The sequence below is a fragment of the Heloderma suspectum genome, chromosome 5, assembly GCF_057233095.1.
Source record: "Heloderma suspectum isolate Gila_16-S chromosome 5, 16-S_ref, whole genome shotgun sequence".
Lineage (NCBI taxonomy): Eukaryota > Metazoa > Chordata > Lepidosauria > Squamata > Helodermatidae > Heloderma > Heloderma suspectum.
This window is the reverse complement of record NC_139462.1, coordinates 16,817,692-16,835,678: the sequence shown is the minus strand read 5'-3', so window position 1 is coordinate 16,835,678 and position 17,987 is coordinate 16,817,692. Positions and strand designations below refer to the sequence as shown.

General features: G+C 45.3%; 1 protein-coding gene across 7 annotated transcripts in view; it reads right to left on the bottom strand.

The window, feature by feature from the left end:
* The window catches only part of SEPTIN11 (septin 11), a 109,005-nt gene that overhangs the window by 22,241 nt on the left and 68,777 nt on the right, over window positions 1–17,987 (bottom strand). For all 7 annotated transcript variants that reach the window (XM_084855410.1, XM_084855409.1, XM_084855411.1 and 4 more), the window contains exons 5-8: window positions 14,594–14,755; window positions 10,362–10,458; window positions 8,945–9,113; window positions 181–313 (exon numbers count right to left, since the gene is read on the bottom strand). In XM_084855410.1, coding sequence (XP_084711536.1) covers window positions 181–313; window positions 8,945–9,113; window positions 10,362–10,458; window positions 14,594–14,755 — 561 coding nt within the window. The remainder of the gene's footprint in view (window positions 1–180; window positions 314–8,944; window positions 9,114–10,361; window positions 10,459–14,593; window positions 14,756–17,987) is intronic.

The window sequence follows — 17,987 nt, the reverse complement described above, 5'->3', positions numbered from 1 at the left end:
ATTTGGCTACACACGACCCCAGTCTGGATCTGACAGTCTCTCCCGAAAGAACCCAAAGTATACAGGTGTCAAAAATGAAGCCAACAATCTGGCTTGTGCTTCCAAGTCACTTTGGGACCTCTACTTAGGTTCCCAAACCAAACCCTTCAATTACAGCCCTTCTTTCTAGGAAATACTTACATCCTTTTCAGCTTCTTTCAGCTCAGCTTCTTTCTCCTTCACCCGCATGACAAACATTTGCCTCATTTCTTCTTCCTTTTTCTGGAGCTCACCCAGGAATTCATTCCTCTTGGCTTCGTAAGTCTCTTGCAGACTTATCAAAGCACACACCAAGAAAAATGGTGGTAGTGGGGATGATGGGGTAGGGGGCAGGGGGAAAGAAAGCCAAACCTCAAGTTAACACCAAGAGTGAATATTATCAGTGGAATAATAACAAAACAATGCAAAACTAAAACCAGCAGCTCCTGTTAAGTCAACTAAGGCTGTGTTTGGACACAACACTACTTATGACACAATCCTATGTGTGTTTAGACAGAAAAAAGTCTTACAATTCCCAGCATTCCCCAGTGAGCCATATGCAAACAATCATAGGATTGTTGCACCCTAAACCTGTTTTCCTCTGACATGGCTGAGAAGTGGAGATTGGAAGAATCCACTTCCATTTTCAACTAATCACAGTTTGCTGTTTCATCCAAATCAGGACAAACTATGGTTAGTTTTAATTATGATTTGTCCAAGCAAGACAACATCAGACAGCAGTTTATAATTCTGGCTTGTTTAGATAAACCATAGTTAAAACAAAACCCAGTTTCTGATGCTTCTAATCTCCTGCTCTTTGCCTCGCTGGGGAAGAAGAGGGCAGGAAGGAGCAGGCCTGCGCACCGAACATTGAACTATGATATAGTGTTACGTCTGAGGTAGGCCTACGTCTTCATAACAACAACCTGAACAGCAAACTTGTCTGATGTTAAGACTATAATTCATGAATGGCCGTAGAGAAAGTCGGTTTTTCCACCTGAAATACATCAAGATTTTTTTTTTATGGAATTACAATTTTTTTTTTATCATTTCATTCTTCCAGTTGAGTTGGTTCATAGTAGCTATTTAAAGTTTTATGTGCTGCTGCCATTGTCCAAGCTTCATTTTGTCCTGCATATAAGCACTGCTAGTTACCGCTTCCAGTTCAAGGGACTCTCAAGGTAGTCATACCTGGAAAAAGTACTAAGCTGATTTCAAACTTGGATGTGTTTACATAAGCAACTGCAAGTACAATAAGGGGCTCCTTCCTCTCTTGTTTTGCCCTGGAATAAGCAACCATGTGAACAGGAGCACTGAAATGATGTCAGCTACACAGCAGTCAGTGGAGTTTATCACCTGGCATGTAGACATTACAAGGAAGTGAATTCAACTGGTATTAATGGAAATTGCTTTTGTATTATAACCTCTACACAGGTGCTTTGGTACACTCTCTCTTACATTCTGGCCTGCACCTGTTTATCGGGGGCTGGGGGCTAGGACTAAAACAGCCCAATACATCCGGCCTACTGTGGTGCATCACTGAGTCTGATTCACTGGGATTCAAATCTCCCACTCCACCACAAAGCTCACTGGGTGACCCCTTGTTTTCTGTCAACTGTGCTACTGCGAGGATAAAATGTTGATATGAATATAGGTCAGGACAGGTCTGTCCTGACTGGCAAAAGCAACCCTGTAGGGCATCAGACAGATGGTCCTTCCCATCTCCTGTTAACTGGTGCTGCCAAGGATTGAACCTGGGAACTTCCGCATGCAAAGAATGTGCTTTACCACCACATATACAGCTGTGAGCTTCTTGGAAGGAGGGATAAAACTGAGATAAATAGAAGGATGGATGGAGGGATGGCTAGACAGACAGATGTCCACCCCAGCTACATTTACTTTCAAGCAGCGTAGCGGTAGCATGGAGGCACCACTAAGCCCTCCTCAGCATGGGGTCCACAAAAGTGTTCTTCAAAAGGAGCACAAAGTAGAGTAGAAGCAAACAAGGTCCAACATCACTGTTTCTCTGTGGTGAAAAACTCTTCTCCACAAAATCCTTCCCTCCTTAACAGACTGAGTCAAGAAACACTCCCTGTGCTGCCCACTGACACAACTTCAGTTTTCGCTTTTCTTAGAACAGCCTTCCCCAATCTGGTGCGCTTCAGATGTGTTGCAGCGCAACTCCCAGCACCACCGAGCCAGCCACTCAGAACATCACAAGCAGCTGCTAATTCCTCACAACTATATCCCAGACCTGCCAAGGAGCTTGCTTAAGTTTTCTTGATACTGAGGAAGCATCTAGTTTCTTTTGCTCCTTATTTGCCACGTCCTTCATAGAGGAAATAGTTTCTTATCCAGCTTGGTCTCAGAGTTTACAGAATGCTTACTGCTCCCTGTCAGAAAGGATCACAAGCCTGCTGAAGAGTCCAGGCTGGTCTGAAACAATAAAGTGCCTGCAGTTCGTTTGCAGGGAGGCTGGGGGGAGAGATGTATCCATTTGCTGACCTACACAACAGGACAAGAAGAAAGAATCCTAATGTATGGTTTCTTGCTATCTCCTCTTTCTCCACTTCCTCTTTGGAAACTGTCATCTGCTTGGGCAAAACGTACGTGTTTTAGGTTCTATCCCTGGGGTGTTAAACCTCTTTCAGCCCAAGTATCAAATTCCATTCTGAAGAAGCTCTGTGTGGGTGCATTACATAAGAACATAAGAAGAGCCATGCTAGATCAGAGCAGGGGTCCATCTATTCCTGCATTCTGTTCACACAGTGGCCAATCAGCTGTCCAGCAGTGGGCAAGGCCCAAGGCAAAGGGGACTGGGCCAAAATTCGAGAAATGTCAGCATATTTTAACTTAAAGCTGTTACTGCCGGTTACTAAGCCTTAGGAGAGGCATTTCAACCTTTACGTTTTGGGGTGGGGGAAACAGTGCAAAAGCCATGAAACTACCAAATGTCCAGTGGTCAGGGAAAAGAGGTGTGTCCATTTGGGGAACCCCAAAGAGCCAGATTGGGACCCCAGCTGGGCAGATTTGGCCTGTAGGCCTGAGGTTCAACATGCCTGCTCTATCCAATGATCCAGTAGTACTTTATTATTTGTTAATTACAGCCACCAAGTGGAGGCCATTCTGAAGCACTCTAAATGGCAAATACTTGCTACCACTCAACTGATGATGTGGTGTAGCAGCTACAGAGTTGGGCTTGCATCAGGGGGACTTGAGTTCAAATCCCTTCTTAGCCATGAAGCTCATTGTGTAGCCTTGGACAAGCCACTATCTCAAAGGCTAACTTAACTCATAGACTGGGTTCAGACAACATGATAACTCACACTCAAGGGTTGAGTATGAGTTGAGTGTGAGTTGTCATTGAACCGTGGGTTATTGTGTTGTCTGAACCCAGCCATAGAGTTCTTTTTATAAAATATATATATCATTTGTATGCCACCTTCTAGGACTAGGTCCTCACAAGATGGTTCACATAATCTATCTATCTATCTATCTATCTATCTATCTATCTATCTATCTATATCTATCTATCATAGTAGTTTTAATTTCCAAATCAATATTGTTATGAGGTTATCCCCATTTAATTCCCACATGTGCATCCTGAGTTCCTTTGGAAGGATGACAGGGTGAAATTCTGAGAATGATGTGCAGTGATTCACCAGAAGAACTGGCCAACTTTCTTCCACACTTCTGCAATCCTTTTGTGTTAGGACATCTGGGTCACCTTGGAGAAACTCAACTACTCTTTAGGGTGACTTGGAGAACAATTTAAAGTGACATCTATATGGTGGCCAAAGTAAGTAAACTATCCTTTAGCTTCCCAAGGACAACAGTAACCATGACAGACACAGGCCAGCACTGTTGAACAACTACAACACATCCAAACAGCAGCCACCAGCACACTTCTCACTGCTGAATAACAATGGTGCTGCCGATGTGCCAGAGATTGGAGGGTACTAATCTCCAAGTGCTACTCATCTTTCTCCTAGTGTGACAACACACTGTGTTTCTTTTGAGTCACATTCAGAGTCGTTGCCTCCAGAGAACATCTAATAAGAGAGCTTTGGCTATTGGGTGGTACAGAAATGACATGAATGAATGAATGAATGAATGAATAAATAAATATAGCAACAGATGTTAACGTGAGAGAAAGAAAACATAAAGCTTTTCTACTTGGCTACTGCTGTCACTGGGGAAAGATCTCTGGGTGAAATTAGGCCAGTTAGCTCAGAGGTCCCATTTCTCTAAGGCAACCTTGTTTTCCCTTGCCATGGGGCTAAATGTGCCCTCAATGTTGAAGTAATCCCACAGAAGTCAAGAGGGCAAAAAAGCTGAATTTCCTGAAAGAAAACTGAAATGCAGCGTGTGTGTGCGCGCGCGCGTGCGCGCGTGTGTGCACGTGCGTGTTTCCCACCCTGGTGCCTTCCAGATGTGTTGGACTGCAACTCCCATCATTGCTAGCCAACAAGGCCAAAGACAGCTGTTGTATAGCTACATACCTGTCTCTAGCTCTCTATGCCAGCAAATGAATCCATTTGCATTCCCCAGAAACAGGGCAGATGCTCCTTTGCCCAGTTAAAGAATATAGCAACCTTCATTATGGGAGAAGTGTTGAAAAATACTATGCCCATAAGAAATAGATTAAACACTGGCTGATTCAGCAGCAGTTCAACAGGAACCAGGCTTTTGGCTCCAGACCAAGATCACCAAGCAAAGCTTGGCAGGCAGTGAAGAGAACCTGCTCAGCCACATGGACGGGGGGAAAAACAGGAGAAGGTAGGTGGGAAATGAGAAACCAACATCATCTGTCACTTGCTTACTGCACAACACTGGCAAAGGCACCAAGCTCTGCTTCAGCAGATCAAACCAGTAAGTCATCATGTTCAGAAGAAATGGGACCCAACATTTTATACGAACACTTCATTCCCCCACTTGCATAATTCAACACATCAGTTGTTTAAAAACAGGCTCTGGTGGAGATGAGGGGACAAAACAAAGCTATTTTATATCTTGAAAGAAGAGATGTTGACTCATAAATAGCCACTCGCCCTGTTGCCTGTTGCTTAGTAAGAATCGCCTATAGCTGACCAGGCAGGGAACCTTTTGTAAACTAAAAGATGATTCTCTCCTTCTCTCTCTCAGACCACTGATAGGCCACAAATGGACCACTTAGGTATCTGTATACAGGCAGATTAGTTTAAAAAAACTACTTGGTGATCTAGTAACTTTTGTAGAATTCTTTGCAATGCTGCCCCCCCCCCCCCACACACACAGCTAATAAAATATATTCAGGGCTGTATACATTCCTTGCATCTCTGGAATTGCCCAGCAAGTTTCTGATGAAGTGGACAAGGTGCTTTCATCTGTAAGGCCGACCACCTGCTTACTTGATCCTTGCCCATCTTGGCTCATTATAAGCTGCAGAGAGAGGCTGGGTAAGGGGATCAGGGTGGTGGTAAATGCCTCCCTTGAGTGGGGAGTGATGCCATCAGCTCTCAAGGTGGCAGTGATAAGACCGCTTTTAAAAAAGCCCTCCTTGGATCCCCAAGTTCTGAAAAACTTTCGCCCAGTCTCAAATCTGCCATTTTTGGGCAAGGTGATTGAGCAGGTGGTGGCAATGCAGTTGAAGGCACACTTGGAAGAAGCCGATTATCTAGATCCATTTCAGTCGGGCTTCAGGCCTGGGCATGGGACAGAAACGGCCTCGGTCGCCTTGGTGGATGATATGAGGAGGGCTCTGGATAGGGGCGAATGCTCCTTCCTTGTTCTCCTCGACCTCTCAGTGGCTTTTGATACCATTGACCACGGTATCCTCCTGGACCGCCTGGAGGGGTTGGGCATTGGAGATATTATGGTGGTTCCAGTCCTTCCTCTCTGGCAGGTACCAGAGAGTAGCACTGGGAGAGGAGGTGTCGGACCCGTGGCCGCTCACTTGTGGGGTGCCACAGGGTTCCATCCTCTCCCCGATTCTATTTAACATCTATGTGAAGCCGCTGGGGGCTATCATCAGGAGGTTTGGGGTGCGGTGTCATCAGTATGCAGATGACACGCAGCTCTACCTCGTGTTCAAATCTTCACCAAGGTTGGCCGTAGAATCCCTGTCCAAATGTCTGGAGACGGTGAGTGGCTGGATGGGGAGGAATAAGCTGAAGCTGAACCCTGACAAGACCGAGGTACTTTTGGTGGGAGACAAGAGGAGGTTGGGGGATGTTGACCTGGTGTTGAATGGGGTACGGTTACCCTCGAATGACCAGGTCCACAGCTTGGGGGTCATCTTAGACTCCCAGCTGTCCATGGAGGCTCAGGTGTCAGCTGTGAGCCAGACAGCGCTGTACCAACTCCATCTGATACGGCAGCTGCGCTCCTGTCAGGGTGGAAACTGAGCCCAGAGAGCCTCAGAGCAGTTCGGATTCTGAGGAGGAACAGCAGTCCGTGGGAGAGGGGCCAGCTCATCCCTCACAGGCTCAGCACCTGGCAGAGATTCCTCCTGCCAGCATTCCTAAGATAGATAGTGACCCTGGCAGTGAGGGAGTGCGGGAGGGGGGCTTCTTAGATGCTCGACGCAGACGCAAAGAGCAACGAGTGATGGAGGGCGCAGAAAGGAGGCGTAGCGCCCGTTTGCTGCGCAAGCAACGGCCACCTCCCATGGACCCAAAGGAAAGAGGTAGGATCTCTACCTAGCCCATAAGTTCTGGGTCTTCAAGTGACTCTCTTTCAAACGGGGATCAACTGACTACTTGAAGCTTAGGCCACTCTGCTGTTCCTTGCTTTAGTCACTGGTGATTGGCATCTGAAAGAGTCATTAAGTTGTAAAAGGATTAAAGCTTTGAAAAGAAATCCTTTCGTCTGTGTCTTGAGTTGGCTATTGGAATCTACTGGGAGAGGCTGCCAAGGCGCTCCTGACAGCCCCTACCTTCCCAACCATCTGCTCCCATCGGTAGTACGTGGGGTTACCCTTGAAGACGGTTCGGAAGCTGCAGTTGGTACAGAACGTGGCGGCTCTCCTGATTAACAGCAGCCGCTGGCGAGATCACATCACTCCAGTGCTGAAGGAGCTGCACTGGCTACCAGTTGTTTTCCAGGCCAAATTCAAGGTGTTGGTTTTGACCTTTAAAACCCTATATGGCTCCGGCCCAGGCTATCTCAAGAAGCACCTTCAGCAACACCAAATAGGCCACTCAACAAGATCAGCCTCGGATGGCCTTCTCTCTGTTCCATCAGCCAGGACAGCTAGGCTGGTGAGGATGAGGGAGAGGGCCTTCTCTGTGGTGGCCCCCACTCTGTGGAACTCCCTCCCTAGGGAACTCCGCCATGCCCCCTCTTTAATGAGCTTCCGCCATGCATTAAAAACATGGTTGTTCAGGCAGGCATTTGGGGTGGGCTTGGGTAATTTTAAAAAGGTGATGTTTTTAATGTTGAATTTTATTGTGTAAACTGTTTTTATTGTTGTACATCGCCCAGAGTGGCTGGGTGACCGGCCACATGGGCGATTAATAAATTTAATAAAGAAAAATAAATTTAATAAATTAATTAAAAAGTGCAGAATTTGATCCCCGGTGCAGAGTTCACCACCTTGTATATCTCAGTTGCCTTTCCTTTACAATGCAGTTGATAAATTTTAAAACATGCGAGTACTATTTTGTGAAGTCTCAGAACCTCCAAGAGGATGAGAATAATTTCCAGTGCTCAGGAAGCCTATACAGCAAATCTGTACAGGAAGGGCTGATTCTATGGGTTAGCATCTTTATCATCAACCAGCCCCAGAGTCCATGTGCAGCTCCTTCGCTAGGGAGGGAAGAGCCTGAAACCTGGACTGTTTTGACTAAGTACTAGAAAAAAGAAAAGACTGTTCCACACGTGCACCTACACAGCACTAAATATATTGTGCCTCAGTGTGGATGTAACTGTAAAGCTCTTTGGGAACCAATCTTGCCTGAAAAGCAGGGTGTACATTATGTAATAATAAGAAAAGCAATCCATAATCTTCATATCATTCCCTGAATCCCTCCTCCCCATTATTGCAATCAATCACATTTAAAATTGGAACAGATTGTGCTATTCAGTGTGAACAGGCATGTGTGTATGAATGAGATTTAAAGAGAGGAAACCAAGTTTCTCAGCAAACTTGCATTCCAAATAGCGAATGCCGCTGCTGCCGCACAGCCAGAGGATGCACAAAACTCAACCAGCCATGGCTACTTTCTTCTTAAGGTGCCATCTCTTATCAGAGCTTATCATTACAGCTATTTTTGTTTTTGATGCCACTGCTCTGAATAGAAGTACAGCTGAGCCATCCCCTCAGATTCTTTAACCATGATGTTCGTCTTCTTCCTATTGATTTTCCTTCCATTTTCCCTTGTACAATGAGTTGGAGTGTGGTGTATTTTTCACCTCGGATAATATTACCAAAGTATTGTAACTTTCTTCTTTTGATGGTCTTTACCAATTATGCTTGTTTGCTTACTCGGTATAGTATGTTCTCTGACTACATAGAGGACTAAATGAATGCTAACTAGTACTATTCATTGGCCTCCGTAAAGAACATCCCAGAGTTAAAGTCTCACTCAGTTTCTCTATAAGCACACACAGACGAAGTGTGAAATCTTAAGAAGAAAACTTAACATTTACACAGGCTTTCAAGTGTTCAAAGTGCTTTTTGTTCTTCATCTTGTTGTAAGTCTCACAACAACCCTAAAAGATAGGTCAGTATGATTATCCCAGATGGCAGCACTTTGTCTACGGCCATCTAGTGAACTTAATGTCTAGTGAGCTTGCTGAAGAGGCAACATTCAAATCAGGGGTGTCCTTATGATCTTAGCCCCTATGATACATCAGCTCTGAAATCCTTACAAGATATTATCTTATGCATCTGCTCCAGCAAAGCATGGAGCTTTCCTTTGCAGTTTATGTACTCCTGCCTTACCTGAATGGTTTGCTGTCAGGGTCTGTGTCTTTGAATCCCATCTCTTCAAGCTTGCAGCGGCGATACAGCTCATAATGTCGGCTGTGAGTCTGCTCCCTCAAGTCCTCCATGTTCACTCTTATCAGCATTTCACGCAACTTTACAAAGTCACAATGGTTTTCATTTTCAACTACAAAACAAAGGGGGGGTGAAGATGCATAAGAGGGAGGTGCTCTCAAAAATGTAAATCAAGAATCCGATATAAATCTACCCTGCTCCAACCCTCCAAATTCCTTTTCTGCACATGAATGCCAAAAGCGCATGGAATTCGCTACCAGAAGATGTAGTGATGGCCACCAGTTTGGACGGCTTTAAAATGGGATTACAGAAATTCATGGAGGATAAAGCTGTCAATGGCTCCTAGTCCTGATGGCTATGTATTACCTCCAGTATCAGAACCAGCCATATGCATGACCTCTATGTGTCCATTAGCACTTCCATGGATAATTGCACTAGAGTTATAATGAGGATCTAAAGAACCACTAGTACCATGCAAGGGTCAAGATTCATATTTTAGAACAGCAGCTGCACACACAGCACAAATAACTACTTTTGAAAACTGAGTGGAGTTTTGAAAGCAATAAGGAAGAAAGTATGAAAAATATCACAGGGTGAATGCAAGCTCTTGGGTGCACCAAACACAGCTGTTTGAACCCTAGCTATCATCTGAATGCTCCTCACTTTTTTCCTGTGGTTTAAAGAAACTGCTTTTATAACATCTATGTATCACCCCCTGTCAGGGTTCCTTATGAACTGGACCCCCTGAAAAACTCCTAAAGGATCTCTTGCATCCTGCCTTCCTTCTTTTACCTTCCCCTTTCCAGTAACGTGGGGTTTAGGATGTAACGTGGGATGATTGACACTCTAGACACAGGGTTTAACCACAACAGTTTACTGGTAAATTAAAGCAAGCAAATCACAACTAAAGGTATTTACACAAGAGAGCCGAGTGATACAAAAGGCCTTAAGAGAAAATAAAAGTTGCAAAACGCAAGTTCCTTTACCCTAGCTATACTTAAAGAGTTCGCCAGGCTGCTGCTTCCTGCTCTCTCTTCAGGCTCTGGTCTCCCCGATTCTGTATTTACTGCTCTGGTCTTTCTAACTCTCATTTTTTATATCCTTCTCCTCCAAAACTGAAAGTACTGCTTCAAACCTAAACAAATGAAACTTAACTGGGGAAATGAAACTGAAACTTAACCGGGGAAATGAAACTACTCCTCTCAGGGATATCCCCTTCCAACGAAAAAAAGCTCCAGAACTCTAGGCCTGACCTTTTTCCTTGCCTCTATAGACCTCAAACCTTCACACCCCCATTTCACTAAATTGAACCTTCTCTCTGCAAAAGTTGAGCAAACAGATGTGTCCCCCATGGACGTACCCTGCACAACTCCCCAGGGGTATTGCCGAGCCTTGGCCATCTTATTACCGATCTTCACTTCTTCAGTGCTGCCAACAACAGCAAACGGGAGGTGGACCTACAATGCAAGAGAAAAAGAAAGATCATGGGTATCTTCTGTTGTTTTGCCAGACATTTTAAAAAGTGGGAGGTGGGGGAGAGAAAGAACACTCTTTAATGACAACTGTGTTGGCTTTTGCTGATGTAAAGTTATTCATGTGTCCCTGGAATAGAGCCGAAGTCTTTGAAGAGGGAAATTCAATGACAGCAAGTTTCAGATCAGAACAGTCCCCTTCCCCAGGAATTCATTACAACTTTAGCATTTGCATTATGCAATAATATTTGGAGGCATTCGTTAAAGCTCACTACCCATGATATCTCACATGCTTGACATGGGGAGGGATAAGGAGCTATGTAGAGCACTGAAGGCATGTCCCTATCCATTGGAAATTTTATTCAGCCTCTCCTCTCACTTCTGACATTTCGACAGGCATTATACACACACCTCCTTTCAGTGCATCTTTTTTAAAACGAAAGCTGAGATTCTCAGGTAGTTGAATCTTGAGCACAATTCTACATTCCACACTTTCTTCCATGCTCCTACGACATTGTGGCATACACACAGTCTTGCTTAAGAATATACAAAGGGCTCTTTGCATGCAACATTTATGGCAGAAATCTTTATTGTCCCCAAATTTTTAAAGGCCCCTCACTTTTAACTTCAGAACATATACAGTTCAGTCCATGAGTCTTTGCCACAGCCAGATCCCTATCCTGGAAATATTGTCAAAGCCATGCGTTCTGTAACTCTGGATGAGGGTCATTTGCTAGCCATGTACCCATTATATTTTTCGTGGGTGTGCAGAGGAGGCGATCAATTCCCCACAAAAAAAGCAACATCTAAATGGGGCCCAGAGAATACACAAAGCTTCAGGAATACAACACAATAGGTGGAAGAATGTTCCTTCTTGGAGGGTTAAGCAATAGTACCTCCAGGCATGACAGTAATGAATGGACTGACAGAGTCATAAATTGCCCTGGGAAATGAGTGGTCATGGGGGAACAGTATGACTCAGACAGCTCAGTGCCTGCTTCTTCCTTGTTCTGTACGTACACACTTGTCCAATTTTAATACTGATGGTCCACAGCAAGAGTAAGCACTGATGTTTCCTAGGGAGTAGGGCAGGATGAATGGAAGGAAGTCAAGGTTCTACTAACTCCCCACCCCGTTTTATTAGCTTTGACTAAAGGAGGAAGGAAAGGGGGACGTAATAAAAAGAGGCAGGCAGCCTGCCTACATTCCAAGGCTCCCAAACCAGCCAGCCATTGTAACCTTTGGAGGGAGGAATCATAGACACTAATTCCAAAAATGTCAGCAATATCTGTATATTGAAAAATATAGCAGCAGTAATTGGTGGCGATAGGAGAAGCATGCATGCACATACGTACGTATATACACCCACCCAATGGTAAGGGGGAAAACACCTGTATTCTTATTATCAGGGGTAAAAACACTGTGGTTTGGCACAATATCTAACTGTGGCTTATCAAGTCAAAGCCATAGCTCTGCTTCAGGAGGCAGCTGCACCATAGAACCAGGAGTGCTGGAAAAAGGAAGGAGATGTGCAGTGTTAAACCACAATTTAAAGCTCCAGCCCTGGTCTGTTGACTAATCCAAGGTTAGTGCAAACCATGGTTTGGTGCGATGTCTGAACTGGGTCACAGGTTCATTTTGGATACAGAAGCTGAAGTTTGTACATCCCAGGTTATTTCGTTGGAGGGCCACTCTGAGAGGAGAGTATGGGATGGCAGGCCACCCCCACCCCAGTCAGCTGTCACATCCCATTGCCACTGCTGCTGCCATTCTACCCTCCCCACTTTTGACCTTGGAGTTTGCAATTAGCAGTGTAGGCGGCACCACTCAGAAGGCCCAATTTGGCCCAGAAGCTACTAAGTGAGGCCTTTCGCCTGCAATTAACTCCTCACTGAGCTTTCAACCATATAGAGCATTCACACGCGCACGCGCACACACCCGCACACAAACATGCCCGCTGGCCTGGCAAGAACAGAGCATTTCATTTCCTTCTGCATTTCCTAAGCTTCAAACCAAAACCACAAAACCACTTCGGAGCTTTTGGAATTTACCAGTAAACAGCAACTGAACTTCTGCCTAAAAAAGAAATGTCTAGCCCAGCCTGCTTAGCCATAAAAGATGCACTTGGGATTCTTCCCCATCCAGGATATTATGTGTTTCGAAGTGAGAGTCAAAGCCAAGAGGAAGCTAGGTCTGTGTTTCTGTCTCTCGGGAGTCGTCCAGGTGGTGTTTTCATTACACAGTGTGCGATTCTGAAGGGCTGGTTCGCATTTTGGACAAAGACCAGAGGCCATGCAGAGTTTCAGGGGCTGGGCCAAGCACTGGGCAGATGGGTGGAGACTCGTGGGTACAGGGTGTGGGACAGCTGCAGCTATGATATTTCTGTGGTCGAAATAACAGACAATGGGCTCCCCTCCCCACTGTCTCTCCCACTCTTTGAGAGGACTAACACTGGTTCAGCTTCTACTCTACACTGTGACAATGATCAAGCATGACAGACCCAGAACAATCTCAAACATCTCTTTAAAGCCACCTAATTCAGGTTAGTTATCTCTTTACACTGGGGGTAGAGAACCTCAGGCCAGCCAGGGCCAAATCCAGCTGTCTGTAATTCCCCAGAGGGCCACGCCTTCTTCTCCTGGCCCTCTGAGAAATCACCCCCTTCCCCCCCAGCCACTGATTGTTGGGTGGCTTCCCAGCTTTTGTGCAGTTTGCCCCATTCTAAAAAGCTGAAATGCTTCTCCTAAAGCTTAGTTGCTGGCAAGAAGAGCTTTATGCTAAAATATGCTGATATTTTTGGACCTACCCCTTTTGCTTTCAGCCCTGCCCACCTCTGGAATGCAGCTCCCCAAAGCTTATCCAAAAGGATAAGCAAAAGGTCACAGCCCTCAGGCCGAAAGAAGTTCGACACCCATGCTTTACACATCTGAGCTAGTTTCACTCTCCCAATCAGCATGGCTGAAGAGCCAGGGAAGGGAAGCATTTCCCACTCTTTCAACGCGATGGTGAGCCTAATGCAAGCAAGCCCACACAGATGGCCAACCTCCCCGCCCCTGCAACACACCCTCACTACAAGTGGTAAGCAGGATTTTTTTTTTTTTTTTACTGCATATCAGGGGTGCAGATGTATGGCGAAAATGTGTGGCGAAATGATAATTTGTATAAACTTGTTGGAAATATAGAATTGGAGTGGGTGGGGAGGCTACAGCTATTGTACATTAACGCAGAATAAAAAGCATGTGATCTTGTGTACATGAGATACATCACTTTTCAAGGAGAATCCCACACCGCAAAACAGATCCCACTCCCAACAGGTTCACTGTCAGCGTGCACAAACACGCTGTCCAGGTTCAGATGACCAGCAGGGGAAACAATGTAGCATTGGTTGTTTCCCCCACATGTGCCGGTCACACGACTGGGATTACCCTAATTACCTGCGCCGTGCGGCAGGTTGCCATGTCATCCGAACCCAGCATGCAGCACGAGCGTAGTGCATTTTCACCCACCCTACAACCCACAGCTTGCAGGGTAATTAGATTAATCCTGGTCACATGACTGGCACCCGTGAGGAAAACAACCAACATTGCATTGTGTGTGTCCCCCCCACTGCCCGATTGTCTGAACGAGCCCTCTGTGTGCACAAGGAACCAACTGCTTCACTGTCCACTGCATGCATCTGATGGAGCAGCCCCCTTGCCTACGAAGGCTCAAGGATGCTACAATAGCAGTGTTAGTCTTTAAGGTGCCACAGGACTCTAGTTTATTGCTGTTTTGCTTGGAGACAGATCAAGCATACAACTCGTTTCTGAAGCACAATTTGCAAAGACTGGCTTCAGAGAAAGACAAACTGTATCTGATAGTCCTTAATGGGGTTCCTTGCAAGCAAATATCTCCGTTCTGTACCACTGACACATACAGGACCACATATCTTCTTGAACACAGGAAATGGAGAAATGGGGGAGGGGAAAAGGAAGCTGCCACCCTTGTCAATGGCTCAATTTTGGCTGTTCTTATTGAACTAAGCTGCATTCAAGGTGTCTTTGGCATAGAAAACCAAGAAGTGACACAGTGCAGCCTCTTCCAAGGGTGTGGATGTCGGACTAAGGAAACTAAGACTTACGCTCATAGTAGCATTAATCTCAGCCACTGTCTCTTCGTCTGTTGGGAACTGATAGATCTGGACCCCATTGCTGACCAGCTCACTCATGATTTTGCTCTTGAATTTATGCAGCTCGTTTTTCGCAATGGTGTCAGCTTTGGCAATTATGGGGATAATGTTCACCTGCAATGTAAACAGAGCATAGTCATCATACTGCATTGTGGCTTGTGACAGGGGAGGAGAAAGGAGAGCCTTCTCCAAGAGCAAACAGGACAGACAGGGGAATTTGGATTACGCTCAAAGAACACAAGAAGAGCCTTGCTGGATCAGACCAAGGGTCCATCTAGCCCAGCACTCTGTTCACACAGTGGCCAACCAGCTGCTCACGGGAAACCCACAAGCAGGACATGAGTACAACAGCACCCTCCCGCCCATGTTCCCCAGCAACTGGTGTCCATAGGCATACTACCTCTTGATACTGGAGGCAGCATGTAGCCATCAGGACTAGGAGCCATTGATAGCCTTGGGGCACAATTCTATGCATGTTTAGACAGAAATAAGTCCTACAATTTCCAGCATGCCCCAGATAACATGGCTGGCTGGGGAAGGCTGGGAGTTGTAGGACTTTTTGCTGTCTAATCCTGCATAGGATTGTGCCTTTATCCTCCATGAATTTCTCCAATCCTCTTTTAAAGCCATCCAAATTGATGCCCATCACTACATCTTATGGAAGTGAATTCCATAGTTTAACTATGTGCTCTATGAAGAAGTACTTCCCTTTATCTGTCCTGAATCTCCCACCAGTCAGCTTCATGGGATGACCCCACTGGGTTCTAGGATTATGAGAGAGGGAGAAAAATGTCTCCTTATGCACTTTCTCCATACCATGCATAATTTTGTACACCTCTATCATGTCTCCCATTACCCTCCTTTTTTCTAAGCTAAACAATGCCAGCTGTTGCAACCTTCCCTCATAGGGGAGATGCCCCAGCCCCTTGATCATCTTAGCTGTCCTTTTCTGCACTTTTTCCAGCTCTGCAATATCCTTTTTTTAGGTGCAGTGACCAGAAGTGTACACAGTATTCTAAGTGTGGTCACACCATAGGTTTGTATAAGGAGTATGATCTTGGCAGTTTTATTTTCAATTGTTTTTCTAATTATACCTAACATGGAATTTACCAGAAAAGGGGGAACAGACTTCCACCCTCCCCTCTCCCTGGAAGCTCCTCCTAGACTCCATGCCGTATCAGAGAATCAGCTTCCCGTGCTCCTGCTGAAAATGTTGTAAGTCACAAGTTATACTTAGGGTGTATACTTAGTATACTTAGGGTATACTTAGTTATACTTAGGATGTTCAAAGTGCTATTTGTATCTTCTTGTAATCCTTACAACCCTGCAAGGTAGCTCACTATTATCCCCAAGTTGCAGAGTTGAGGGAGGGGAGCTGAGACTGTGTGGTTTATCTAAGATACCTTAGTGAGCTCATGGCAGAGGCAAGATTCAAACTGGTGTATCTCCTGATTTGCAGCTCAGTCTCTCAGCCACTATGTTACACTACCAAACAAGGATCCACATGGATAAAGCTGATGGTATTACTTCTAGGATAACCCCTGCCCGAGTCCTTGGAATAAAGGTGTTAAGCCCACCCACCCGCCCACCCCCCAAACACCCAAACAAACCCAAAAATGCAAGATCACTGCAAAGCAATTAAAAGGGAAAGGGTATCAGTAAGGAAGTCATAACCTCTGTGATTCTGCTCTCAAAACAAGATGGAATACAAATGTGTGCCATCTTGAATAAGCAGCTTACTGCATAGGTCACGCGATTTCCTCCATTCTCCTGCAAATGTCCAAAAGGAAGGCCTTTGTCATGGCTTGGAGAAGTTTGCCTGATCCAAGAGTTGAGACACAGTGCCCCAACACATTTTGGTCACCCAAGGTAGAAAATCCCATGGCTCCCTTCCCTTTCGTAGTAAGGTACATGAGCACACTCATGCACAGCTCTCCTCTCATTCTTTTCCTGGCATTAGGCTAACACACCCATTGCTGCCGCGAAAGGGGTGGCTGGATTCCCAGTACACACAGATGCAGCAGACTGCACAATCTGAATCTTAACGCTTCGGCTATTGGGCAGCACAGAAATGAAGTGTGTTGAAATCTCTCACATTATAATCAATTGAATATGAAAGCAACTCACACTCCAGCTGAGCTGAAATGGAGAAGTGCCCAGCATATAGCTCGGCATAGAGGCCCCTCACCCTTTAATCTTGTACTCTGATATTCGTCAAGGAAGAATGGCAGTTGTGGGCTCTCAATTGGGCTATGCAGGTGACCCTCCTATGTATCAGATCTATTCCCCACTCTGCTGCCCTGTATGGCACCAATAACCTGCTATCCAGGGTAGCTGCCTCTGGCGGCCCTAAGTTATTTTCTCTGGCTGGCTTTCCAGACGATGGAATTTAGGTTATAAACATTGCAGTGAATGGAGACCTTATCAAGTACACTTGAACGTGAATTGCAAACCTTTCCAGAGTCATCTTTTTGTTTCCTGCTTTCCCTTCTCTCTTTTCTAAATTACCAATGCAACAGCAAAGTAGGTAAGATCCATCAATTTGCATTTCAGAGTATGGGAGATAGCCATAAATAGAAGTCACACACAGGCAAGCTACTGCTTCCTCCCATGTTTCTATAAAGGCTGTGAACAGGAAATACTAACACACCACACAGGCTATAGCAAGCATTTTAAAGAAGTAAGGTAAGAGTCATCATGAGAATAAACTCCAAGAGCATTTTCAAAGACGCCAATGTGCCTTTGAGCCTCTTGGGCACTATTTGTGTGCACGTGCGAATGCTCTTAATGTGAGGTAGAAAGTAGGAAAAAGACAGCTCCGTCGCATCTGGAAACCTGTTTGAAATCTGCTGGCAATCCAGTGGTCTTCTTCAGATGCAACAATAAACTATGCTTTATTGGTGTGCGAATGAGCCTGCGCAAGCCCCAGCCTCACACCTTCCCCAGGCCCCTGCTCCTAGCATCACTACAACAAGATCAGAAACTTCCACTGCCATTTGATTAATTTCAATTTAGTATTATCCGAATCCTAAAGTGAGGTCATTTTTAGCTATGGTAAATTTAAGCAAGTCAGCTTCAGAAACCAAGGTTTGAAGTTAACTATAGGTTACAGAAAGAAGCTAAAACTAACCACAGTTTATCAAGATTTGGACAGAATGCTAAATTGCAGTTAACACTGGAAGCAAAGCTTCCGAGCTCCTCGTAGTCATGCCAGATTAAATGCAGGAAGGGGGAGCACACGAGCCTCAGGTTTGCACAGGCTCTTTCACATAGCCATAAAACATAGTTCATTATTGCATCTGAACAAGACTTTGCCTTTGGCAAATTACTTACCTTTTAGATTAAT